This window comes from Heliangelus exortis, chromosome 4 (genome assembly GCF_036169615.1).
Source record: "Heliangelus exortis chromosome 4, bHelExo1.hap1, whole genome shotgun sequence".
In the NCBI taxonomy this organism is placed as follows: domain Eukaryota; kingdom Metazoa; phylum Chordata; class Aves; order Apodiformes; family Trochilidae; genus Heliangelus; species Heliangelus exortis.
This window is the reverse complement of record NC_092425.1, coordinates 38,834,268-38,861,997: the sequence shown is the minus strand read 5'-3', so window position 1 is coordinate 38,861,997 and position 27,730 is coordinate 38,834,268. Positions and strand designations below refer to the sequence as shown.

General features: G+C 42.1%; 1 protein-coding gene across 11 annotated transcripts in view; it reads right to left on the bottom strand.

Moving 5' to 3' along the window:
• Positions 1 to 15,635: 15,635 nt before the first annotated feature.
• The window catches only part of BOD1L1 (biorientation of chromosomes in cell division 1 like 1), a 36,674-nt gene continuing 24,579 nt past the window's right edge, over positions 15,636 to 27,730 (bottom strand). The window contains exons 16-25 of one of the 11 annotated variants that reach the window (XM_071743943.1): positions 27,599 to 27,683; positions 26,746 to 26,819; positions 25,448 to 25,523; positions 25,333 to 25,367; positions 23,407 to 23,452; positions 20,476 to 20,510; positions 20,275 to 20,359; positions 19,647 to 19,800; positions 17,877 to 18,020; positions 15,636 to 16,794 (exon numbers count right to left, since the gene is read on the bottom strand). In XM_071743943.1, the coding sequence (XP_071600044.1) occupies positions 16,686 to 16,794; positions 17,877 to 18,020; positions 19,647 to 19,800; positions 20,275 to 20,359; positions 20,476 to 20,510; positions 23,407 to 23,452; positions 25,333 to 25,367; positions 25,448 to 25,523; positions 26,746 to 26,819; positions 27,599 to 27,683 (843 nt within the window). In that variant the 3' untranslated portion in view covers positions 15,636 to 16,685. Of the gene's footprint in view, positions 16,795 to 17,876; positions 18,021 to 19,646; positions 19,847 to 20,274; positions 20,360 to 20,475; positions 20,511 to 23,406; positions 23,453 to 25,332; positions 25,368 to 25,447; positions 25,524 to 26,745; positions 26,850 to 27,598; positions 27,684 to 27,730 lie in introns of those variants that run through there. The other 10 variants (XR_011725862.1, XM_071743942.1, XR_011725865.1 and 7 more) reach the window with 10 other exon arrangements.

Genomic DNA, 27,730 nt, shown 5'->3' with positions numbered 1-27,730 from the left:
TGCCTGAGTTTAGGGTCTGTCGGGGACCGCGACGCCTCGCAGCTCCGGCCGGCCGCCTGTGAGTGTAAATGCAAAATAACCTCGATTTGTTTTCCGAAATGGGCTTTTCAGCCGTTCGTTTGTTTAAAAAGCATGGTTAGGTTTATATGACGCTCGGTCCTCGGCCCACGGGGCTCTTAAAGACAGTTTTAAGAGGGTAACTTGTCGCAGATTAAAGAATGCTTCCCTCGAAGCGATGCTTTTCCCTGCGAGAAAATGGCCCTGAGCAAGAAGCTTTTCGGAAACTATTGCGCTCAGGTGAATTATACAAACGCGACCCATTGCCCAAAAAAATAATGTGCCCCCAAGCATCGTGCCTGTTTTTATTTCAAACATTATTGGCATTGTCGGAGCTGACAGAAAAATCCTGGCGAGGGCATCAAGCAGGTAGACGAGAAATTAAATGCCAGCTCTTTACGACCGTGAGGTTTTTTTGGTGCTGGGGAGTGTAACGAGCCCCAAATGATAGCCCCAAACTTTGCTTCGCTTCGGGAGGGAGGTTCGCAGGGTGTTAAGTTGCCTTTTCACAGGTTTGTGTCTGCCTCCAGCATTTTTTTCCTTGGTCCCGCAGAGGTGAGCGCCAGTTCGCAGCAGACCACGAAGTCGCGATAATCGATTGTCAACGACTCTGCCACGAATTAAATGTTTTTAATCATCATTCTTACCCGGAAAAATAAATTAATAAATTAATCACCCTTGCACACGCAGCACGAAGCCGGAGGGCACCTTTGCGGGCTTGAACGAGAACAGATTTTATCCTTCGGAACAAATTCGACTAGTTTTAATAACCTCGTTTGGGCTTAACTGTTATCCTTTTCTCCAGCCCTGGTATTCCCTGAAGCTGCTTCTGCCACCCGAGACTTCGGTGTGACGGTACACTCAGGGAATATCCAAAGGGCTTTCCTTTTCTTCTATTTTCTTTTCTTTTTTTTTTTTTTTTTTTTTTTTTTCCAGAGATGGAGCAAAAAAAGAGGCATCTGGGGAAGCTGCGCTGATAAGATGTGTAGGACATGTAGGAAGGGAGCATTTGAAGGGCTGCTAAACACCCGAGAGATGAAGTTTGGGGTGTGAGAGGAGATGTGTGGACATGGACATGGGGAGAGAAGAAGGGCTCCACGCTCCTAAGGGGAAAAGGAGAAGGGAAAAGGGAGGTGCGGGTCGGGGGAGCCGTGGTTTGGGTTGGGGGTCGGAGAGGGGCTCTGGGCACGGCGGCGACGTGGAACTCTGGGGCAAAACTGGACGGGGCAGCTTTGAAGCTTTGAGTGCGTTGCTTTTTTTCGGGCTCTTCTATTCAGGTGCGGCTCTGCAGGCGGCTTCTTTGGGGCTGGGGGAGCAGCTGAGGGGGGGAACAGAGACCCTTCCCGCTGCAGCCCCCTTCCAAACACCGGCAGTTTCCAGCCTGCGAAATCCCTGATTTAAAAATTTTAAAAAGTTTCGTGTCCAAACTCCTGGAAATACCTGCGGTTAGTTTACAATAGCTCTAATTCTTTACCAATTTCTCCCTGCCACTTTTTTTTCCCTTTTATTTTCTTTTTTTTTTTTTTTTTTTTCTTTTCTTCTTTTTCCCCCCCTCTTTTTCCCCCTTCTCCCGCCTACCCGGGCCGATCTCTGCGCCCTCTTCCCGACCAGAAAACTACTGGTTGGGGGAGGAAATGCCTGGGGAGGGGAGAGGCCGGGAGGAGACCAAGCAGTAGCAGGGGTAAGGCGCAAGGGAGCTGCGGAGGGAGGCTGGGTCGGGCTGGGCTGGGCCGGGCCGGCGGTCCCGGGGCTGAGGCGGCCGGGGGCTAGCTGGGTGGTCCCGCCTCTCCTGCTCTCCATCCCCACCGGGAGAGAGGGAGGGGAGGAGGGAGGGATGGGGGGAGAGAGGCAGCCCCGGCATTGCCCCGCACGGAGCGCCCGGGGTAGGAGGGGGTGCGGGATGGGGCTGTCAGCCGAGGGGGTAGGGGCAGCGCCTGCAACGGGGATGTCTGCGGCGGGCACGACTTTCCCCTTGCCCCCACTCCCCGATAAAGGCTCCCCACAACTCCCCCCCCCTTTCCTCCTCCAATTCCCCGCCGTTCGGAAGCAGCCAAAACCTATATACTACGTCGGATCGCTCGCTTTACAGATGTCTATAACATTGCAGAGGGGAAAATCCGGGCACAGCAGCCCCCATCTCCCCGGGTCTTTATCCGACAGCCCACGGAGAAGCCCGGCTCGCCATCCCTCGCCCCTCTCGTTGCCCACCGGCGCGGCCAGCAGCCGGGCTGCCCCACCTAGAGGCGTCCCCGCACACTGCCCGGCCCAGGCAGCCCCCTGGACAGGGGGTTTGGTACCCCTTGGAACCCATTTGGGCCATGGGACCACTGGAGAGAGTCAGGACAATGCCACTCCATGTTGGGGCAAGGTTGGAAAATCACAATTCATAGAATTGGCTGGGTTGGAAGGGACCTCAGAGATCATCAAGTCCAACCCTTGATCCACTCCCGCTGCAGTTCCCAGCCCATGGCACTGAGTGCCACATCCAGGCTCTTTGGAAATATCTCCAGGGATGGAGAATCCACCCCTTCCCTGGGCAGCCCATTCCAATGTCTGATCACCCTCTCTGGAAAGAAATTCTTTCTCATGTCCAACCTAAACCTCCCCTGGCACAACTTGAGACCTCTTGTGCCCTCTTGTCTTGCTGAGAGTTGCCTGGGAAAAGAGCCCAACCCCCCCCTGGCTCCAACCTCCTTTCAGGGAGTTGTAGAGAGTGATGAGGTCTCCCCTGAGCCTCCTCTTCTCCAGCCTCAACACCCCCAGCTCCTTTAGCCTCTCCTCATAGGATCTGTGATCTGATTCTTATGCCTCGTCCTGGTACCCAGCTGAAAGAGGAGCGCAGCTGGAATAGCTGCAGCCTGGGGTGGTTTCTTGCAGCCACCTGGGATGTTTTTCTTTCCAGGTGTGAAGAAAGGAGCTCACAGAAGCCCTGCAGATGCTGCATGGGGCAGCAAAATGGGGAAGGATGGGTGCTGCTCACGGGCATCTTGTGAAAGTGTGTGATAAAAGGCAGCACATACATGAAGGTGGTTGCAAAACCTTGAAAAAGCCTCTATAAAGAGCACACACTCTCTATACAGTATATAATGTTGTATAAAAAGACCCAGATGGTCCCTAGGGTGGGAGTAGCTTGCACTGGAAAAGAAAATGTTACCACCTTTCCTTCAGGGTAGGATTTGCCTAGTATGGGAAACGAAACAGGGATGGATCTTCCATCCCCCAGCTCCCAGGCAGATCTATTCCTGCTTCTGTCCCCACTCTGAGTCAGGTCAAAAAGTTTCATGGCCCAAGGCTGCCCCACACTGCTGCCCTCTTGGCAGCACATCCTAAAGCCTGCACGGTGGTAGGAAAAAATTTTGCTTTTTTTCCTAGACAAAAACTTGTTGCTACTTTGCCTCCCAATATACACAAAATGAGGCAAATCCTTGCAGTCTCCTGCTGGGTCTTCCAGGGGCTGAGGTGGAAGATGGCAATGGTTCCATCCAAAATGGAAGCTTTTGGTTCATGGTTTTTACCTCAGCTGTGCTCCCCTCTGGTTGTTTAGTAAAGGCACATAAATAGACAACTTGTTGGTTTTGCAGGAAAATCTCAGGGCATCTTCTTTTCAACAGGCTTTGACTCTTTTTCTTTAATTATAATGATTTATTTCCAAGCAGATGTAGCTGTAGTTACAGAGTAGGTGACAGATGTGCAGCATTAAAACAAGTTCCTACCAGGATTTCTCCGTGCAATTTTTAAGAGAGCTCATGTGAGTAACTGCTGCAGCTCTCTGCCTTCAAATTTCTTTTTGTTTTTGACACCAGAATCCTGTGTTGCTGCTCAGATGTCAACTGTAAGAAGCTTCTGGACTTAAGTGAGAGAAGGACGTGATTTTTAGAATCCCCACTGAGCGTTAAGTTTGGAGAATGTGCAAATAAAATGCTGACAATGAGAACTTTAATCTTAGTAACTTGACAACCTCTTAGCAAATTAGCTGGGTAGGTTTTAGCTGCTGGGTTGTAATCCTGTGCTCTGCTTATATTCCTTATATGGGGAAAAAAACATGTCCCTAAAGGATGGGAGGCTCAGACACAGACGTTCCTATAGGAGTTAACAATCAAACTGAAAGGAACTTGAATCTTGCTGGCTGCAGATATCCAGTGACATGATTTGGCCCAGTTTTATTACTCAGAGCTGCTGCTTCTGGGCAAATGAACCCAAATGTCCCCCTTGTGGCTTCCTCTTCTTCAACAAAAAGTGGAGGCTTGGCATGAAAACAAAACTATCAACACTGCTTTTCAATGCACTAAAGGTTTGCTCCTGAATTATTCCTCCTTGAAAGACAAGGAAAAGTCATATGGATTATCTAATCAGCAGTGGCCCTGAGAAAGAGTGAGGATGTGCCCTCATCTCCTCCACTTAGTGCCAGAAGCTACCAACTGCACATGGACTGAGAGCCCTGTCCTGTAACTGCACTCAGGTGAGATTATATTTTGAAATAAATCTTCACTTTGACTATTTTTATTATTATTATTATTACTATTACTATTATTATTTTTCTGCTAGGCTTTCTATTTTCTCAATAAACAGCTTTATATTCCTCATCTTCAGATGTATTCATCTGAAATAGAAATGCAATCCTGTCAAGATGAACTTGATTTACTAAGAAAAACCTAACCAGAATGCCAGATGCATCTCATAGCCATTAATGAAAACTGCTAATTTTTTCTTTGAAATAAATATTGTGATATTTAGCCCCTGAATTTAGCTTCTCATCTGCTTCATGCAGGTTTTAAAAGCAGGGGGTAGTATGTTTATTTGCACTCTCTAGAAAGGGATTGAATGACTTATGTCAAAGACATAATTGTGAGACAGCCATGCAGCATCTGGTCTACTTATTCTGATTTTTTTCTTTATGATTTCCTAGAAGATTTTAATGAATATTCACCATAAGACAGTTGATACCTTTGCTGTGTGCAAGTCTCTAGGTTTTTAAGAACACTCATAACACAAATTAATCATTGGATGTTTATTTGGCACAACACTGTATGAAGTCCAGGTTTCCTTTACCATTGCACCTCAATCTATAAATAAGTAATAACCTTCCCTACTTTTTGTTTGAAATAGTTGAGTTCACTTTTCATGCGTGATGGACTAACTTGGTAACTAAATCAATGGCTTCATTGGGGTAACATTTAAATATTTTTATTGCTTCTGACACTTAGGTAAATCAAGCAGGCCTGCCAGCCTCTCAGGGCACTGGAACTGTTTACATTTATAAAGTGATTTCACATCTTTGTCTAAGAGTCACCTCTTCATTCATAGCAAGTCAACAGATATTTTATATTCATTTTTCTCTCTTTATTATTCATATCAGGAGTAGACACCCACCAAAGGTGAGATCTGGGAGTGGTCTGGACTTACCCACGATAAATTTGCATAGATCACCAATTACTCAAAAACTGCAGAGCAATCAGGGGGGGGTCAGCTCACCAGGTGGTTGCACAGGGGGGGTTACTGTGGTCCCTGGGTGTGTATCCATCCATCCATCCATCCATCCATCCATCCATCCATCCATCCATCCCTCCAGGCAGGTTAGGACCAAGCATCTTGCTTGATGAGAGCTTCTTTCTCTGAAGGGACCCCAGACTCTCTGAGCTTTCTGACACCTCTGGTGGGAAACAAGATTTTTGGCTCATGGTGTGATGGGTGCCTCCCCCAGCCACGGTGTTGCCCTTGCCAAGCCAAGATGTTTGAGCATGGGGACCTTGGATCCAGTGCTGGGTTTAGGAAGTTAGGGCCATTAGCAGGTTCTCTGTGTGAGTTGTTTCCACTGGCAATGAATTTGTATGTCCAAGTGACTCCACATCTCAGCTCAACACAGTTAAATCAGTAATTCCTTTGGCTTGCTCAGGGAGAATCCAAATACTTCCCCAAACTTCACAGGTGGCTCCTTTTTTTTTTGTTGGTGTCACCTGTAAATCTAATTGGCTGCCTGAAAATTAGCAAACATGACACAAGTCTGCAGGCAATACAGACATTATTCATGTTTTCTTTGTGTATCTGAGAGACCAGAGACTTTCAGCAAGTCAGCTTTGGATGACTGCAAATATTCACTGTCTTGTCCTCATGGCACTCATTCTCTGCTCTCAGAATTCCTCTCTTCATCAGTGTTGCTTTTGCCTAAATTTAGAGTTTCTGACTTACAGGGTGGGCATTTTTATGGTGGTGATGGGAGCACAGTCTGAGTAGGGTCTCAGGGTACTCATGTCATAAAGTAGCTATTTCTGGAATAGCCAGACACATTTTGGGATTTGCTAGAGGAGAAAAAAGATATTAAAACAGATGCCAAAGAATAAAAATGTGTAATATGACAACAGGAGTTTGCACTGCCTGCAAGTGAAGAAAGGAAGGCAAAGGAGTGCTGGCTGGCTGGGCATTTCTGACAATACTTTCAAGATGTCAAGTTGTGATTTCCTGTATGGATGAGGTTAATGTTGGCAGGAGGAATGAGAACTTTCTGCTCTCCCTGCTTGGGAAAGAGGGTTGGTGTGTGGTGTGGCCTTCTGGTGCTTGGGAGTATTGTCTGTGTTTTAGGAGAGCTGAATAAAATGCTCAAATGCTCTTCTCTGTACTCTCAGTGCTCCTACTCCAGACAGTAGGACCAGAGACTGCTGCCTGGAAGAAGCTTTATAACCCAATCTTCAGCCAAAAACCTATCAGCTATCCTGCCATGTCTCTGGAGAACCTGGAATGTGACCATATTTCTATCACAAGTCAAAGGGATATTTCTGTCTATGTCACAGGGACTCCTTTTGAGAAGGGCTGTGTAGGGGAATGAACTATTTTGCAGTAGATATTCTCTCTCATAAGGAATTACAACTCTTACCAAAGCAAAATACCAAAAGCAGCTCTTACCAAAGAGCTCCATAGCTCCAGAAAGATGTCTGCAGTATAGTCTTCTGCAAAATATGATAAAAAGTCCTTGTAGTCTCATCTCCTTCTACTGCCACAATGGTTTTCTGGCCATCCTGAGCAGGAATGGTCTCTACTGATCAGTTGGGTCCATGCTGACATCCATATCTCTGATTTTGCCCATAGTTAGAGTCATAGAATCATTAAGGTTGGAAAAGATCTCTAAGCTCATCATCCAACCATCAGCACACCACCACCACCACATCATGTCCTCGGGTGCTAAATCCACATTATTTTTTTAACACCTCCAGGGATGGTGACTCCAGCACTTCCCTGGGCAGCTTGTCCCAAGGCCTGACCACTCTTTGTGTAAAATTTTTCCTAATATCCAATTTAAACCTTGCTTGGTGCAACTTGAGCCCATTTCCTCTCATTCTGTCACCAGTTATGTGGGAGAAGAGAGCATCCCCACCTCACTACAACCTCACTACAACCTCACTACAACCTCACTACAACTTCACTACAACCTCCTTTCAGGGAGCTGTAGAGAGTGAAAAGGTCTCCCCTCAGCCTTCTCTTCTCCAGACTGAAAAATCCCAATTCCCTCAGCCACCCCTTGTAAGATTTGTGCTCCAGACTCTTCACCAACTTCATTCCTCTTCTCTGGACATTCTCCAACAACTCAGTGTGGTCATGGAAGGGTCAAGAATCCTCCAAAGCCAATGGACCTTCACATGCAATAATAAGGATTTAATTTTACCTATTTTAGTGACTCCTCAAGAGACCATCATAGAAAATCTCTGCAGCCATAAGGTTTGCTGATCCTGAAACCTTGGGAATTGCTGCCAGCCTCTGGAAGAGTGGCAGCACTCTTGGAGAGAAGAGCTGACATCCCTACAGCCTATGGGAGCTATGGAAGAACTTCTACTTTCCAGGTCCAAATGCCTTGCTCCTTGGTCTGCTTTTGTCCAGGTGCACTACTACAGCTCCTAGAGCTACCTGGTAGTACAGGGTGAGTTCAGAAGCAGGTCTGGGATGGGATGGAGGAGAAGATAAGACTGTCAGCTGTGTAGCTGAAAAGCAGCCTGTCATGCATAAATCATCATCATGCCAGGGGACTGGGCACTGCTTCATTTCAACAGCCATAGCCAGGGATGTGGTTGTGGTGTTTCTCATCCCAGTGCTATATTCTTGCATTTAATAAACTCCTTTTTGAAAAAAAAAAAAAAAAAAGGTTGATTCTGAGCCTCATGATAAGAGCAGCTTATGAAAATACTGCATCCCTCATCCTGCTGCCCAGCCTCTGGGCCCCATCTGACAGACAGGAATCCCCTGTGCTTTTTCTCCAAGCAGCAGAGATGTCTGATGATTGCCTTCAAGAGGAGGCTTTCTTTTCCTACCTCCTGGTTCAGCTGCTGTTGGATGTTGCCTCTGTCCCAGTTCTTGCTTGCTGGGTCCTGAGAACCTGAAAGGTGGTTCCAGTGATATCAGAGTTAACTGCAAAAAAAGGATGAATAGGGATGGCTACTGAAAAGGGGATTATAATTGCTCTAATCTATACTTTCACTGCTTCTATACTTTCTATATCTAATCTAACCTAATTTCTAATCTATACTTTCACTACTTTTGCCATCCACAGAAGTTCTTGGTCGTGGCAAGAAGATTGAGAGGAGGGAAAAATGGAGCTGAAGGGAAGAGTTTTGAAGAAAAAAAAAAAAAAAGGAGGACACAGGCAGAGGAAGAGGTTGGGATTGATCTGAGAGTATGCAACAAAATGGTGAAGGAATGGGAAAGGAAAGATGGAGAGGAAAGGAAGGGAGAACTGAGAGCTGAGAGGGAACCTGAGGGCACAGGGTGGGAAGAAATGAATGCTGAGCATCCAGAGACAGCTGAGAAGTGAGGATGGAGGGAATGAGACTGGCACTAGGGACAAAGGGAGGGAAAATAAGTGAAATGGGAAAGTCTGGCCAAGGTGTCTGTGACTGGATGGCTTCTTGTAAACCCCCAAATCCCCTTCCTCAAGGGGCTTGATGTGCCTGTGAACACAGCCCCCTGCAACTCAGAGCTCAGTGTGCATCTTTTGGATCTCTCACCGTGACACTGGGTGGATTTAGATCTGTGCAGGGTATGCTGGGCAGCAGGTTCATTGCTACAGAGAAGGGATTAAGCTATTCCTGCCCAAACTGGAGGCACGCTGCCTGTCTGATCTGCGTGCCAGCCCCTCCTGGGTCCCTGGCTTTGCCCCCCAGGCTGGGGATGCGCAGGGTGCGGGCTGCGCTACCTGGCAGGCACCAGTTGCCATCTAGTGGTTATTTTCGGATTAGCTCTGCGTGCAAACCGGGTCTTTTCTAACCCCCCAAAAACCTCCTTTTCTAGAGAATATTGGCACTATTTGTGTGTCCTTCCCTCCCCCCCATCCTCCTGAGTGATCCCCGCAAAGGGTCGGCTGATGGGGAAGGGGCTTCCTTTGCTGCAGCATCCAGAGATTGGGTTTGCTTTGCAACCAGGTGAGTTACTCACCTGTCTGTGGCTTTTGCAGGAGGAGAAGGCTGGGAAAATCTCAAAACCAGCTGAGTGAGACCTCAGACCAGCTGGGAAAAGGCTGATTCCCTGGCTGGCAAAACAACGAGGAGCTCAGCAGCACCAGAGTCCTCTTGTTATAACAACTCTGGCCCTCAAGAGTTTATTGGGATATGCTGAAAGTTTTTCTCATTATATTTTAGTATATTCACCCTTCCCAGAGCCCAACTGGACCAGCACATGATATTCTAAGTCTTTGGGCAAGCATAGAGCAAATACTGGTCCAATGCAATTTTGTTCCACATCATCTCTCCCCTGGTCAATGAAAATTGCAGAGCTGGTGCAGATGGGCTGTGTCAAACCTGATGCCTTTGAGTGAGAACAAAATTGAACTTATTTCCTGTTTCCAAAAGCTGCCAATCACTTTTTTTTTTTTTTTTTTTTTTTTTTTTTTTTTTTTTTTTTTTTTTCTTTGCAGAAGGAAAGATGTGATAGAAGTTGAGAAAATTGGAGAAAGGTGTGAAAAGAGAACAGTGAAGAAATGAGATCTGGGAAGGCTGCCTCCTGTCTTTGGACAACCCCACTATCTCAAGAAAACAAATGGACAAGTCCCAAGGAAGAGTTAGGTGAATTTACATAGAAAAGTGAAATAATAATAATTAAAAAACTATTAAAAGGGAGACTGCTATGAAGGAATGGAAGTATTTTCCCTCTCTGCCTCACAGAGTTCCTCAGTACAACACATCCCCACATCCAGTCCTCTGGTGCCATTTGCTTGTCTTTGCCTTCACTTGTGATGGATTATTCCAGTTTGGATTCTTGCCATTGTGGTACATTATCAGAGTAGCAAATATCATCCATTTGTGCTTTAAGTACTTACATCCTGATCCTAGGGCTGTTTTCAGGAGCAAAACTTCCCCAATTCTGAAAATACAATAAAATTGCATCGAGACCTATTATAAAATTAGAAGGGTAACTGGGCAGTGTTTTGTTCATGCAAGAAAAATGAAGCTAGCAATATGTCTGTAAGAGTAAAGCTTTTGTCTGGGTTATATGGCACTCTGTAAGAGTAAAGCTTTTGTCTGGGTTATATGGCACAGCTGCCTTTCCCCTTTCTTGGCTGCACTTGAAGAGGCTCCTTGGTCTCTTGGCTTCAGGCTAAGGCAAATTAATGGATACCCACAAAGTTTGACTGCAGAGCAAAAATCTGAAGCCTTTGTATGAAAGAAGAAGACAGAAAGAAAATAAAAATAAAATCATAGGTGTCTTAACAGTGGGGAAAAAAAACCCTCTTTAAATGTAGAACATTTTATTTCAAAACAGAAGAAAATTTTGCTCTATGCTCCCAAATTGAGCCTTTCCCTGGGCTTCTGGGCTGTCCCATCCCATGCACTGCTGTGGGGAGTGGGGAAGGGCAAAGGGAAGGGCCCAGTGTCCCAGTGTGGGGCCCAGAAACCCTTCATGCACATCCCTGGTGGCTTCTTTCTTCCCCTCTCATGCTCTGGCTCTGGCTCCCATCCCTCCTCTGAGCCAGGAAAGGAGTTAGGATCTCACCAGGAGCAAGTCCAGGAGGGTGAGAATCCTGGTTTGCTTTGCTTAAAGTTTTCCCAAAAGGATGTTTCCTGTGCATGAGGGCTGAACAGAGTTCTAAGTTCAAAATTAGTTGAAAGAAGTTTTATCATTAGTTGAGTTTTTATTTTTTTTTAATGTGGCCTTACATTGCCTATTTACTTAGCCTTAAAAATCCTGGCAGAATAGAGTTAAATAAGCACTGTATTACTGAGCAATTCTTAGCTCTTGTTTATATAAAAGGAGCAGAATGAGCTTATCATTGTCTGAAAGGAAAGTCACATTCCAGATCTCTGCTTGCTTTGGGCACTGAAGTAGGAATGACTATTTAATTTTAACATTTTTAAATTTATATACTGGAACCAGAGCTGGAGTATCATGAATGTGACCACTGAGCCTTTTTCTCTCATGTATTCCTCTTTATTAATTCATCCTTAATCTATGTTGACTTAAATAAATCACTGCACAGCATGGGTGACAGCTTCTAGTAAAATCCAGAAGAGGGACAGACATCATTAGAGGGTTCAGTTGTCCTGCTGCCATTAAGAGTGATAGCTTTGTTATTTCTCCAATACATTCTCAGGAGCACAACCAGAGCCTGCACAATCTGGCTGGGTCAAGAGCAAATGGTTTGTGGTTAAAAACAGGGCTCAGTTTGGGTCCATTCACGTGGTTCGATGGAGAGGGAGGACCCAAATTCTGTTGAAATGTGTGGCAGTGTCTGATACTGCCTGATCCCACTGCCTGGTTAAACCAGGGAAGAGCTGCACTTTGTATGTTTTTCCATAAGGAAAAGCCCCAAACAGAGCTTGCCATGGCTGCAGCAGGTATGGAATCACAGAACCACAGAATGGGCTGGGTAGGAAGGGATCTTCAAGCTCATCCAGTCCCAACCCCCTGCACGGGCAGGGACACCTCCCACCAGCCCAGGCTGCTCCAAGCCCCATCCAACCTGGACTTGAGCAAGAATTTCTTCCTAATGCCTACCCTAAATCCATCTTCTTTCAGCTTAAAACCATTCCCTCTTGTCCTATCTCTGTGTGCCCCCCCCCAGCTTTCCTGCAGCCCCTTCAGGCACTGGAAGGATGCTCTCAGGTCTCCCTGGAGCCTTCTCTTCTCCAGGCTGAACAAGCCCAACTCTCAGTGTCTTCACAGCAGAGATGCTCCAACCCTCTGAGCATCTTCCTGGCCCTCCTCTGGACATGCTCCAACACCTCCATGTCCTTCCTCTATTGGAGGCTCCAGAACTGGACACAGTACTGCAGGGGAGCTCTCATGAGACCAGAGAACTGGAATTAAAAGCCTAAGCACTTCTTTTTGACTGAATGAGAGGGGGGTACATGTGTGCCCCCCTAAGATCCATTTCCACAGGGTGCCATGGAGTGGAAGAGTCATCTGGAATATGGGCAGTGAGACCCTGTCTCCTGCTTCAGCAAGGGGGATGTGTCATGGGATGGGAAAAAGCTGAACAAGGGAGAAAGCAGCTCTCACCTTCATCTTTGCCTTCCTGGAGATGTGTGTGAGTTCAGGTCCCCCCACGCTCTCACCACAGCATAAAAAAAGCCTTCCTTGTGTTTTTGGAAGAAAGGCCAACAAAGCTCTGTCCTTGGTGAAACCCAAGCAGAGAGTAGAATTTCATCTTCCAGAATTTCATTCTTGTCCTTGAGGACCTAATCCAAGGTTTCCTCCAGTTCAGTGCCATCAGCTTCCAGGACAGCTTGCTCAGCTTTGTGGATCATATTTGAGGATTTAGGTCTCCTAATATGAGAAGATTTGATGCTCCATTTAAACTCCTACCTTCTTCACAACCCAGGTCTTTAAATCCATTTTAGAAATGGAGCTTCAGTTCCAAAAGAACCCTGAAAAACCTTGCCCCACATCAGAATTTAAAGCATCCCATGGTGGGGGGGGAGTAGAACCCCTGCAAATCATTTCACTGTTAAACCACCTGCACTGCCAAGGTCTGACACAGCACATTACAGCTGGGTCTTTAGCTTGGCTTCAGCCTACAAAAACTGCAACCCTCTCTTTTCAGAAGCTCACCAGGAGCCAGCAGCCCAGAAGGCCAACTCTGTCCTAGCATCCACCAAGAGGAGCGTGGTCAGCAGATGAAATGATTCCCCCCCCCTTTACTCTGCTCTTGTGAGACCCCACCTGGAGTCCTGCATCCAGTCCTGGTGTCCCCAGCATAAGAAGGTGTCCTGGTTTGGGCCAGGATAAAGGTGATTTTCTGTCTTGTACTTTTGCTTTTAGCTCAGTCTCTTGTAAGTAGTTGCACTTGCTGAAATTACCAGCAAGCTTCTCAGACAGTGTGTGCTGCTAGGACTGATAACACTTGATGTTTAGAGTTACTGCTAGAGACTGGTGTGCAGAGCCAAGGCCACTGCTCAGCTCTGAAGAAAACATAAAGAGGTCCCACCTGCAGCCTCCTTTGGGGAGGAACGGACAAGATAGATGCCAGAATTGACCAAACAGAGGATTCCATCCCATACACCTCATCCTCAGGATAAATTTGAGGGATCACGAGGGCCAAGCCATCGATTTCCTGCTTCCAGCTTCTTGCTTCCTGCCCTTCCTGCCTTTCCTGCTTCCATTCCTTCACGCGGCACCCTGGAAGGATCCCGTCTGTTCACCTGCCTGTGCTCCTGATCCATTCCAGCCTGGATCTGTGTGTTCCTGCCTCCAGTTCCCAACTGCTGCCAACTCCAGGATTCCAGCCTGGACTTTCCCAGAGCTGCCCTGCAGCCTCGGTGGTGACGTGAGAGCTATTGGGGGAAAGGAGGGAGGAACGTGGTATCCATTTTCTTGTATATTTGTATAGATTTAGTAATTTTTCCTATTTATCATTACTGTTTCATTAAAGTTGTGTAGTTTAGTTTCCAACCCATCAGTCTCTCTCCCTTATTCTCTCTCCTTTCTTATCAGGGAGGAGAGAGAGATTAATAGAGAGCCTCTGGTACTCGGTTTAATTGCCAGGCCAGTGTTAAACCCTGACAGAAGGACACAGATCTGTGGGAAGGAATCCAGAGGAGGGACACAAAGATGATCCAGGAGAACCTCAGCAACGAGTCCAGAGGCTGAAGAAGCTGGGATGGTTCAGCTCAAAGAAGAGAAGGCTCTGGGGGAGCTTATGAAAAACTCATCTGCAGTTTTATTCTGGAAATTTGTGGTTGCACAACTCAACAATGGGATGGAGGAAGGCACTGGGCAGAAGAGGGAAGGTGAAAGGTGCCTTGGAGTTGCAGGCAGACCATGCAACCCCACCCTGGTTAATTAATTGCACGCTCCCTGCCAAAAATCTATTCCTGCCCTACTAAGTTACAGCCCTTTCAAACCATATTTTTCTTCCCTGGTTGTTTGGCAAGAGTGTTATGTTCCTAACTTTTAAATACAGCTGTCTAGGGACTCCCAGAGAGACATTTGCTTTTATTATGTTTTTCTTTTGGACTTTACTCACAAAGCCAGCAAGGATAAGAGCTGAAAAGCTGAGACTGGGAAGTGGAAGGGGATTTAAATCAGAAATAGCCTTTCAAGGAATTTTGATGAAACAACAGAATCTAGAAACAAAGACTAAAATGGAGATAGAATTTCCTTGGTGTTTAAACTTTCACGTTTTAGTAGAAAAAAAAAAAAACCCACCCAGCTTGAAACAGACCCAGGGTTTTTGAGGAACTGATGGAAGTAATGGAGCGTGATGTGCATAACTGGGACAAGGAATCTACTGGAAGGAACAAGCACAGGATCTTGAGGAAGTTGCCAAAACCTGCAGAAGGCTGACACAGGCAATTTTCTCTGAACTGAAGCTACAGAGCCAACGAAATAGATGGAAGGCTGCTGAAGTTGTGAAGTTCAACTTATCCTCCAAGTGCATAAGAAGAGGTGCATGAACATTAGTGTCAGAAATATACTATTATCATATATCATCTCATATATCATGATATGTTATCAATATCATGATATATATATCATATATCATATATATTATCATATATCAGGTGTATACCAGCAGGAGGTTAGTAAGGTATGGCAGAAGAATTAAGGTAGGTATCAAAAGGAGTTAACTTCCAGAGCAAAATAGTTTACTTTTTTAGATCTCAAAGCTTGCTTAGGAAAAGAAATTATCTGTTCACCTGCTTTTGTACTGTACTAAGCCTGGTAAATTGTTAGATCCTTCCCATACTGTTTATATACCTCAAATATAACATTTATATTATTGTCAACATTTAAAATAATCCAATAAGGCTTATAGACAGAGCTCCAACAAAGCAGTGTTCTATGCTGGTAAAACCAAGTTTGACAGCAATGCAATTAAAGGATAATAAAAATATAGCAACTCAGTTTTTTGGCAAACATTTTATAATTTTTATATAAAAATCTCAGTAAGAAACCAAGCAGAATATCTGACGGAAACATCTGCCTTACAACAAGTTCAAAAAAACTTCACAAAAGAAAAAGAGAAAAAAAAGAAAGGTAAAATTCCACACCCACCCCCCCTCCCCCAAATCCTTTTTAATTATAAACCAGAATATCAACAAAACACTTAAAATAATCTCAGATTGTTTGGCAACTCATCACATCATAACAAGAGACACATGTGATCATAAGAAAAGTTTAACTTTATATACAACTTCACTTGAACATTTGCTCTTACCAGAGTTAATATACATTAAAAAAAGATTCTGGCAATAATGCCAGGTTCTATTTTTAATACCTGTGTATAAAATGTAACATAAAATGCTGAAGCTTTATAGTTAAGAGAAATGACATTTGATTTCAATGGGTCCCTCTTTGTTGAAAAAAGACAAATACTGAAAGAACAGGTGTTTAGTTGCAAAATAAAAACTCCTTTCATTTCAGGGCCGTGTTGGCTGACTGAGAACAAATCTAACCCAAATACTAATTATTCCTTGAGGCTGGCAGTAAATCCACAAGCCAAAATGTAATCTAGGGAGATCACATTTTAAATTGGATGCTTTGTCACAACTGTGGGCAGGAAGAAGAAGTCCCTTTCACTATGCTAAACTACTTCAGCGCATGCGAGAAAAATACCTGACCAAATATCTGAGCATATTTGAGAGAAATTCAGGAGGTTTCAGACAGCCCTGGGGGAGCAGAGGGGGAGTTTCCTACTGACATCTGCATAGAATGTAAAATATATAATTAAAAAAACCTAAGGTATATACTAAAGTTTACAGACCAATGCTTTCCATATAATAAATAAAATGTCCATTGTTGATTAGATTCATACACAGAGTAAAATACAACCTATTTTTACAACTTTATGTACAAAATGTATTAGTAGGCCCGAGGGTACCTCATGGGTTGGAAGCATCTGCATTAGCTCATCACATTGGGGAACCCCAACTTTCCAGGTCAGTGATAAAATATATAACTACTTTGTTTTTCATTCAGATACAAAGTAAACTTATTTTCATCTGAAATAAATGTACATAATATTCTGTATAAACAATAGTTTATAAAGCTGTTTAAAATGTAACTTAAAAGTACTGCATTGATTAACTTAGAGCTCTGAAACAAGCACGTGCAAATCCCTTTGCTTTAAAAAAAATAGAAGCACAGATGGTTTTTTTTTTTCGTTTTTTTTTTTTTCTTCTTTTGACTTCTCCAGTAGAAAATGGCCAAGATTATCGTTTTGTTTTCTTTCCTGGTGTCTCCTCTATTTTCTGCTGGCCTTTTCTCCGTACCACAGTTGGGCTGTCTTCCATTTTACGTTTGGCAGGCTGCACTTTTAACCTGGAAGGCATTGTTAATCATTATTTTAACAATCTCAGGACCTGTAAAACAAAAACTGTGGCCAGGCACAATCCTGCTTAGAAGACTGAACTCAGTTGTCCACCTCAGAATGAATTAATGAGCTGATATTTAAAAGCTTGGATTATAAAAGCAGAGACCACAGGGACACATTCCCATCACATCTTAGCAGGACACTGCGTGCTAATTCCATATATTGGAAAGTGCTCCAGAAGGAAGAACTGAAGCTTGAGATCTTCTCCTTCCTCCTCTGTGGTTTTGGAAAGCCTTGTGGTTTGTACCAAAACATAATGAACTGTGTTTTCTTGTACTCTGTCTCACCAAGACAGGAGAACAGAAACAGTTGCACAAATCTCCCATATAGATGAGGAAGAAAAAGACATCACACACCTTTATCTCTGTTTAAGAAGCCCACCACACTTCAGCTGCAACCATCAAGTGTGGCTTAAACTCTTGGCCATCCATAACTATGCAAAATAATAAACATGAGGGGAGCTGTGCCAGGCAAGATGCACTTGTTCCTGAGGCTCAGACTGAAGACACTGCCACATTTCAGGGCAGGTAACAGCTGCATATATTTGGCACATAACACATTTTACAGGTCAGTTACAATGCACACCACTGATTTCTCCCTTGTGAGATTATACACTGTGACCTCAACTTTAAAAAGAGTACCAGGGAAAGAGGGCAAGGGAAGTATCTCAAAATTTGATATAAGGACTCTCAAGAGTTTCTCCTTGCTTTAAGCTGAACTACAGCTGCTTTCCCCCCCCATTCAGGAAAGAATGACAGCTCAAGTTAAAATACTGTGTAACACAATTTTCAGATTCTCCCCAGAGGTTTCTGAGGATGGAAAGAAAAGAATTCTAGTCTTCCAATGTTGAAGGAAGGAAGAAGGAAAAAAGTAAACAGAAGAAAATCCTTTAAAAGCTTTTATATATCACAAGAGAACAGAAAGAGCAACGCTAGGCTGCTGTTCATATTTGGAAGCAGTACATTACATATAAGGAAAGGACAGTGGCTTCCAAAACAAATAATGAAGTGGATTCAACTTCAGTACTTACTGTGTCAGTGGAGGAGATTTATTAATTTTTGTATCACTTGGAGATCTTTTTTTTGCTGCTAGGTTCTGTCGTTTTCTAGGAGAAACTGAGCTTGGGCTACTGCTCTTAGAAGTTGCACGTGTGGTTGGCTTGCTGGGCTGCTTTCTGCAATACAAAAGAATGATGAATGTATATATAACAAAATACTTTCACCAAGGCACTTTCTTCTTGCATTCCAAGCCCAGAAAATTAAGGCTGCACAATATTTGCAACAAGTAAATCCAAGTTGCCAAAAGAAACAGTGAAAAACCCCCACCACTTGCATGCTTAGAGACAGACTGCAATGCTGAGCAGTGCATTTTCACAGCAAATGTGGAACCAATGTGGCTACTTTACTGACAGCATTTAGTATTTTAATAAATAAAAATTCTAGTTCCAAGTTTGTAATAGCTCTAGCACATAAAAAAAAAAAAAATTGCTTATAGTACCAGCAGAAAAACAAAAAAAGCAAAGGCAAGGAGGCTGCAGAAGAAGAGAATTTGCTCATCCAGTGCAAAGAACAAACTCAGCTTCAGTTCAGAAATGTGAAAAACTGGTTTCTGGCAATCACCTTCAGAGTCTGGAAACAGGTCACTTAAGTCAGAAAAACTGACAGTTCAGCAGTTGTGGAGGTGAAGAAATAGCCCCTTCCATGGAATTACTACCAAATGCTACTTATAAAATGCAGGCTGTTTGCTACACCTTAACACAGAGATGCTTTGGCACAGTCAGAGCCAGAAAGATAGTACTGGAAATCTGAGACACAAACTAAACAAATCTATAAAAAGAACAGTAGATGTTTCTACATGCAACCAGAATGAAAACACTAATATCTAAACTTCTATTACAATTTTAGAGAGACTACAGGAACTATCTATGCCAAAACAAAACTGATGTTTCCTATATGGCAGTGGTAAACTTTTAAAGTTTTTATTTAAACAAAGACTACATAGCTACTTTCTGATTCAGCTCTGGAATGATGGGTTCAAGAACATACTGTGACCAGTGCTTCAAACAAGACAGGAAGGCTGACATTTAATAGATATCTTTAGGAATGTCAGCAATCCAGTGAATTTACAGAGACTGCACCACAAACATAAAAAACAAAGCCTGGACTCCAATTCTGTCCTGGAAGGCAGAAGCTTTGCAAAGCTGGTATCTTTCTCTCCACAAAGTCAAGAGGATGAGCTCTGCTATAATTCAGGTTGCCTCCAAAAAGCCAGACCTATGCTAAGAGAGATGCTTGACAACAGAACTCTTGCTACCACACTGGTCTCTTGCAGGAAGATTGCTTTGGTGATCTTGCAGATAACCGTACTAGAAATCAAATCCTTCAGTCCTGTGTATTTAACTTGGATAATATTTGGAAAAAGAAACAGCCACGGATAATCATGTTTCCACCTTGTTCCAACTCCAAATATCAAATGGTGAACTGCACAGTTAAGTCAGAGGTCCCTTTTTACCTATTAGAACCAAGCACTCAGCTTCTGAGACATCACTAGGATGAGAACTGCCATCAGGATCAATTCTTACCTTCTGACAGATTCAAGTATGTCTTTGAGACCCTAACAGTTTCCCCACCTCCCCTTTTGTCTCTTCATCCCTAGAAGAGCAGCACTAGAATTAGAACCAAAATTATTTGGGAAGCTCTTATCATTTTATAACAGAGAAAAAAGCAAGCAACAACCCCCTCCCTCAAACAGAGCCCACAAAAACTGAGAAAAAAACCTGCTGCTGCTGTCTCACAGTTACCTTTGAGCTTCTAATCTTGTGGCTGATCTAGTTGTGGCTCCGGAATGTGCTTCATCATCTTCCTCACCATCTTCTTCCTCACCTTCCTCCTGCTCTTTTAGCTCATCTTCAGAAGACGTTAATTTCCGACGTTTTCTTTCTGGCTCCAGTGTTTCTGTCCATGTAAAATTTTACACATGTGCTATAATTTTCCAAAAGCCCTCCAAAAGGATATGGACACTTAGTTTAGAAAAGGTATTCTTTTCACAAATCCCATTTCAAGTAAGTAGTTTGCTATTTCCTTTACGCTTCAGCATTTTTAGTTCACTCTTGTTTGACTTAATCTTGCTAACACATTCACCAAAGTTTACTTATGCAGCTCATAGCCAGAATGCACAGAAAATTCATGAGGCTTTATAGAAGCACCTGGGATGTAGCAACTCTGACATGAGACCACAGCAATTTACACATATTTACATAATATTTACATAATATTTACACTAGCTGTATCGCAATGGTTTTTCCTCGAGAAAGGAAAAAAGTGGTATAAAAAAAATGGAATGAAGCTTATCTTGTTGCTATTAGAAAACAGAAAGGAACAGCATTATCTCCTCATTCTGTTGGAAGTAGCACAGTTTCATGTTTTTACCAGTTTCCTCTGACTGAGCCAGAGAACGCCTGGGCTTCCTTCCCCTTTTACGCACAATGATTTCTGCTTTCTCAGTTTCATCATCCTAAAAAAAAATGAAATGGAAGCAAGTAAGGCAAGAACAGTTTCATTTAAATAGAAGACAGACATTTTTCATTGCATGCTGCTTATAAATTTACAAATTCAAATGGCTGCACTTACATTTGGTGTTTCTTTCGTATTAGATATGTCTGTACCTAAAAGGAAAAAAATAATAAAATTTAAGCCTGAACTTCAAATCTTTGACCAGTCAGTTCAAAAAGGATTCCCTTCCAACTGTCCACAGCATAAGAATGACAGAAACTCAAAAACATTTTCAGTCTCTACCTAATTTAGAATATGGCTTTGTTGTATTTTGTTATATACAGAGACTGGGACAATGAATTGTTGCTTTTTTTTAAAAGCAGCAAGGCTTTGGATGACAGAGAATATTTTTTTTTTTTGTGGCACAGACAGTTTTTTTTTTAATTGAAAAGCAAACATTATTTAGCCCTTTTAACTACTTTCAACCAATTACAGAATTACAGAAAAAACCTTTAGTTTGGAGGGGGACTCTAGTCCCCAAGTACAGTCTCCTGTTTAAAGTATGGCTAAATTAATTGATCTGATCACACTGCTCTTGTTCAAACCACTGCTGAAAGTGCTCAAGAATGAAGTCCCTCCAGGCAATCTTGTTCTAGTGCTTAACTTTGGGGAACAAGCAAGATGGCTGGAGCTCAAAAAAATATTGTTTAAAACCTGTCTAATGTCTGCTATGCAAATTATGTGACTCTCTGCTGGAAATACTTCTTAATTCCAGTGCTTGCTACAGACTGTAGCCTCTGCATGTTAATACCCATTTGTAACACTGCAACCCATGTCTCAACCTGGCCTTCCTTCATGGGAGATGCTTATTACCACTTCTACCCTAATTCTGTGATAAGGGATTATTTTACACAGCTTTTGAGCTCTGTTAAATGGCACAATCTGCAACACTGCAAGGTTAAAATCCTTGGATGTAGAAGAAGAGACCCAGCCTTGATGGAACAAACATAAGAATGTCAAGGCAATGGATCAGAAATAGATCTCAGAAGAGCAGAAATCTACTCCAAAGCTCACATGCAAGTTTTTTCAAGTTCCTTTGTTAAAGGTTACAGGGAAATCTTTTCCATAAAAGCAAATGAGAAAAAGAAAAGATATTTAACTATTTGATACAGATATGCAATGAAACAGTAATGTCCACTGTGTTAAATATTTTACATAAAATCAGTGTAATACACAACCAACATAGCTCTGGTGTGTTCAAAGCACACATATTTCAAAATTCTGGTATGTTTCAGCAAATTTGTAGTAAAATGGTTCTAGATTGAAGAATACATAACTACAAGACATTCCCTTCTAAACAGGCACAACCTTTTTAGGTGACCTCATAACAACCTTCCAATATCTGGAGGGGGCTACAAGAAAGCTGGGGTTGGGCTTTTTACGTGGGTGTGTAGGGAGAGGATAAGGGGAAATGGTTTAAAACTTGAAGAGAGGAGATTTAGGTTGGACATTAGGAAGAAATTCTTTCCTGTGAGGGTGGTGAGACCCTGGCAGAGGTTTCCCAGGGAGGTTGTGGCTGCCCCATCCCTGGCAGTGTCCAAGTCCAGGTTGGATGGGGCTTGGAGCAACCTGGGCTGGTGGGAGGTGTCCCTGCCCATGCAGGGGGTTGGGACTGGAGGAGCTTTGAGGTCCCTTCCAACCCAAACCCTTCTATGAGTTTCTAACACTGCCTTCAAAAACCAGGTGCCTCTTACTTGAGTTGTAATGACTAAAAAGAACTTTTTCTTCCAGCTCTGTGATTCTGTCTCTATCACAGCTACAAAGAGGGATTCCATTTGTTTTTTCACCACCAGGGCTTTTCAAGACCTTTTTTCACATGAATGGAAGCATCTGATGAAGTTTAAGGGAACACTTGATGATACTTAACACACTAAAATAAGCTTTAAGTACATAGTGAGGTGTTTGTGCTTTTGAATAAAAAACAAACCAGAATGTGTTTTTATACCTTCCTCACATTCTGTTCTGTTCTCTTTGCAGTTGATAGAAACAAAATACTTTACAACCAGGTAACCTTCTAGAGAGAGTTCTGAAGCATATGATTAAAGCTGAAATTTTAACAAATGTAGAGAAAATAGGGAAATAACCCATATGTACAGTGTGGCCAGATTAATATTTCCATACAAGCCTAAACTATTGGAAACTCCAGAAGAATTGCTTTGAAGATTTGTTGATTTTCTTGAAGATTTTCTCAGATTTGCTGCATGAATGTTTGTATTTGTTTACAAACCATTTTTTAACCTGCCTTTCCAGTTTGTCTGCTTCCTGAATCAATTTTAAAGCCTATTTTATGAATGGGCATAATTCAAATTTGATATACTTAAATAAGCAGTGCAGTACAGAGTCCATACACCAAAAGTTTGACCTCTTAAAATTACTGATGCCTGAATAGGAAAAAATATTTAACTTTATTTGACTTCAGTTTAAAGCACTGAAAATACATTTGTGAGTCAAGTGAAGTGATCATCTCCTAAAGATCTTGCAGCAGCTGTGAAAGGGAAAATAAACACCCCCTTCCAGCTACCACTAAGCTTTTTAGACAGATATCCACAGATACACCAATCACCAAAATTTAAAACTTTAAAACTGGAAATGTAATTTAAGGTAAATGAAGTGTGATTGATAGTTGTTGTATGAAATCAAATACCAGAAATGGAAACCAGTCACTAAGAACCAGTCTGAAACCCACCTGCCTCTGAAGCTCTGCCATGTGCCTATCCACACACCCAAAATACTTGGGATATTCTGCAATGCACTTTTCAGCAAGTAACAGTGTTGCTGTATCTTTGAAGTAAGTTCTTATCAAGCTCCTCTTTTTTTTTTTGTTTAAATTAAAACTCAGCAGGAGTTAGGGACCAGTGTTCACTGCCCTGTCTACTCAGATATTTTCATACTTTGATAATACTGAATGCCAGGGATTATGTTTAGGAAGGACTCGTGATTTTCATCAAAAACCTCTTCTATTTCTTCCACCATTTGTTTCATTTTTTAATGCAAATATAATTTTCTTACCTGTTTGAGGTGTTTTTCCTCTACTTGCAAAGATGGGGAACTGCAACTGAAATTGAAAAAAGTGTTTTTTTTAAAAGAAAGTAAAAAAAAAATCTAGGATTTTATTATATAAACAGAGAAACTTCCTCCCATTCATAATATATATTTGCAAATCTAGAAAGCATGAGCATTCAAATGAGCACCCAGAAAATTTGTACTGAGTTTCTTAACAGCAGCATGCATCTTTCTTTTTGTAATAAAGATTTGAAATGTGTCAAGTCAACCCATAAACAAAAGAAACCATAGCAGTTTCACTAACCTAATTGACACTGACATCATTGCAACAAAAGACACAAAGTTAAATGCTGTTTCAAGCAAACACAGTCCTGGAAACTTATTTATAAGACATACAAAAAAAGTTTAGTGCAGACCCTTTATGTAATCACACATACAGACTTGGAGAATTATAATCACCAGGATTTTGTGTTTATTCAGAATGCAGGAGGTATGTAGAATTGCATAATCTCCCTGTGATGACTATAAAAAAAAAATGCAGTTGCTTTAATCACTGCATGACTACACTGAGATGTCTACACTTCCTTTGAAGTACCCAAATGTCCTCAAAGCAGCCTAGGGGAAACTGTCATGCAGAGGGAGTTATCTCACCTGACAGAACCATTATCTCAGATGGAGGGCAGATATCACTCCTCCTAGAGCCAGACTGACACCCCAAGCACTCATCACTAAGAGATGCAAGACCTTCAAAATAGCTGAACTAGAACAAGGTGATTCTGTGCCAGTACTGAGGATGCAAAGGTGTATCAGTTTTAAAATTAGTTCTACTCCTGAAAAAAAACCAAAACCACCACCAAAAAACAACCAAACAAAAACCAAACACCCCAAACCACACTGGATGAAATTACATTTCATTCAATTAATATTGGAGGTGGGAAAAAAAAAAAAATCAATTGGGAGAGATTAGGAAATCTGAAACAAAACTCTGCCAGACCTGTAGGAGGAACAGGACTCAAATGCCTGAAATGCTGTGGGAACAGAACAAGCAGAGACAAGAACTCCTGCTATCTGTACCACTGGTAAATTCCCAAGATTTCTGACACTCGTGCCAGCTGGAGCATCACCAGGCAAGCAGGCAGAAAACATGAGCTTTGCTCATAAAACAACTTTGTTTTAAAAATCATCTCTTTTCTAGGCAATAACAATGATTCTGACATGCAGGAATTCCCACCAGCAGGAACTAATTATACTCCACAAATACTCCTGATCTGTTACTACCCTGTGCTTCAATCCAACCAGATTGCAGAAACACTCCCAACACAATACTTGTCTTAGCAATGACTGTGCTCCACAGGGGTTAGGAAATTAAGATATTTCTAAGCTTTAAAAGACAGAGGTTATGTTTCATGAGCTCCTAAGTTTGAAACCAGCATTTCTTCATCTTTTGAATGAACTGTACACATTGTAATATAGGTAACACAAGTGCATTACACATTACTCCAATTTGACAGATACTAAAGAGTTACTATGAGCTGTCATTATGAGTGCTTCAGTAGAGGAAAATAACACTCAGGTTTTCTGAAACTTGACCTTCAAGCCAAAATTACTCTCAGCACAAATGAAAAGATACATGTGGCATACAATCAGTGTAAATGAATATTGCTACTCAGTGTAACACTTAGGTTTGTATTGAGTATGTTGTACTAAACTTAATCCTGCACTGCCATTTGCTGTGTTCAGGCTTAACAGAACATTCTGCTTACAAAGTTCAGTTATGTGAAGAGATACTATTAGTACTTTTGGTTTGCCTAGACTGAACCCAATTATCCAGTTTTCCACAAGATGTTTCTGAAATACCATTAAACGTTGAACAAATCAATGGCTCTTGGATTACTGTGTTTAAATGCACCCAAACAAAATAAAGGCACTTACATTCCCAGTGCTCATATCAGCTTTTGACTCCCCACCTGAGGGAAGAAATATGAATTCAGAACTTGAACATCACTATTTTCCTTGTTTTCTCACACAGGTATTATGAACTACTTACCACCAGGCTGCACAGCTTCAAGAGGGTATTTACGAGGCCTTCCCCTTCTCCGTTTCACAATTACAGGTTGATTTTCCTATTAAAAGAGAGGATAAAAATATTTTGGTTGTTATAATTGACATTCAGCACTGTAATAGTGGCAGAAGTAGTGCTCTTCTGTTTAAAAGCATAGATGAGGCAGGTTTCATGGGAAGAGACACTGAGTGTTATGAAATCCACTGATACAGCTGAAAAGAACTCGCAATTATACAATATTTTCTGAAAATGAGTGCTTTCTGCCCCCTTTTCCCCTAACAACTCTGCCACTTGGTGTTACAAATGCTGCTGGTTTGCCCTATATATCCCACCACAACTTTTCAGCCTAGTGAGTCCTTTTTCCCAGGTAGCAGAGGCTACAGCTTGAAGCAGCTGAGTGAATATCCCAGTGATCCCAGCACACAGACTGGTGATGCTCTCTATATAAGCAGGACCTTTAGAAAAGAAGAGCCCTTACTTTAAAATTTAAGCTTTGAATGACAACATGAAGCAATGACTTGAGGTCAGGTGTTGAAATTGCAAAGATCCCCAACCTCAGATCACAAAATCTCCAATAACAAACTTTCTCCTTTTTCCAAGGAAAGAAAGTTCAGTGTTTGTTCTCATCTGTTCCCCACTCGAGTCCAGTAATGTCTTTCCCTGCAATTGATCTTGGTGGCTCAAGCTTTGAGTGAACAAACCTAACAATTTAGTCTTAAAATTTTCTTCCACTTTCAAATTAAAAGCAAAAGAAAGAAAATTTCAAAACTCCATGTCTTTATGAGAACAGTGTCCATTTCTAGGGGTTCACAATAACTTTAGTCTTTAGGGTTCAGGTGTTTGTTTACAGCCACCCCTACAGAACATCACAAGTAGAAGCCTAAAAGATAAAAAGTTTTAAAATTGAGTGGTAAAATTTTCATAAACTCAAGTCATATTTGCTAGTGACTAAACTATCCACATGTCAATAACAAGGTTTTCAGAAAACATGATTTCTATACAACACAACTCTAGAGAGTTGCTTTCTACACAATTTGGAAGTAATATTAAATGTAGGAAGGGAGTTACTTCTACCTCAGTAATAAACCACTGATGTCTTATGGTCTGAGTTTATACTTTATGACACAGAACAAAATGAGTCTTTGATACTTTACAGAGCCAAACAAATTTTCACAGCTATTTCTGTGTTGGTGAAGTTTTAATATTACTGTTAAAAAAAAAGTATCTTTTTCCAGTGTGGACCTGCATGACCTCAGATAATTAACATGAATAAGACCACTCACCTCTGGAGAATTTTCATTTGATTCTAGACCATGTTTTTCCTTTTCAGACATTTCCTGCTCGATGATAAATTCATCTTCACACATACAAAACAAGAATGGAGAAACTGTACACTTGTGTATTATTAGACAAAGAAAAAGGTACAAGCCACAGCCTTTGAACTAAAGCATTATTTCATTCTGTAGCCCAGAATTCCCTAAAAAGACCCATCAGAAATTAACACTATTTGCCTTGTAACAAGAATATACTTGTCTGCCAGAATGCTTCCCTAACACTAGGTGGGTTACACAGGTCTTCTAATTTAAGTTAAAAACAAAAGCTCAAGGCTGTGACCCACTGTAAAATGGTAAAATAAATACAAGCCACTATTCAATTTTCTTCCATGGAACAGGAATCTGAGGATACAACCTCTCTACACAACAGTTTCATCATTGACAACATGCTCAATGTAGTGACAAAACTATTACAGGGGGAGATACTCAATGTCCATGCAAAGCCAGGACAATGTTACATCAAACACAATATTAACACAGTGGATGACACAAATAAATAAGTCAACTATGACACTGCAAACTCTGTACCCTTTCCTGGTTGGTTTCTCCACAGAAACAAACAGTATTATTTTGATGGTCACCTCATGTTTGTTTCATGGAAGGACACCTCTTATTTGTGGTCAGAGTGAGGAAATGTTTTTCTTGTCACATAAAATCATGCTATTTCCCTATTGACCTGTTTATTTGCAATTAACTCTCCTACCCAAGGAACATTTCAAAAACAGAGTGGAGAGATGACAGAACCATTAAATTAGCATTCAGTAGGGGTAATAAGATTGCCCAGAATGGACAGTTTTAGTACCTTTTTCTTCCATAGCACTTTCAGGAGGTGTATGCTGTACATCAATTTCTTTGGACACTTCTGCTGCATCATCTGAAATAGCTTCCTACATTATTTTGACATAACAAAGAAAGGAGTGTCTTACTACAAATT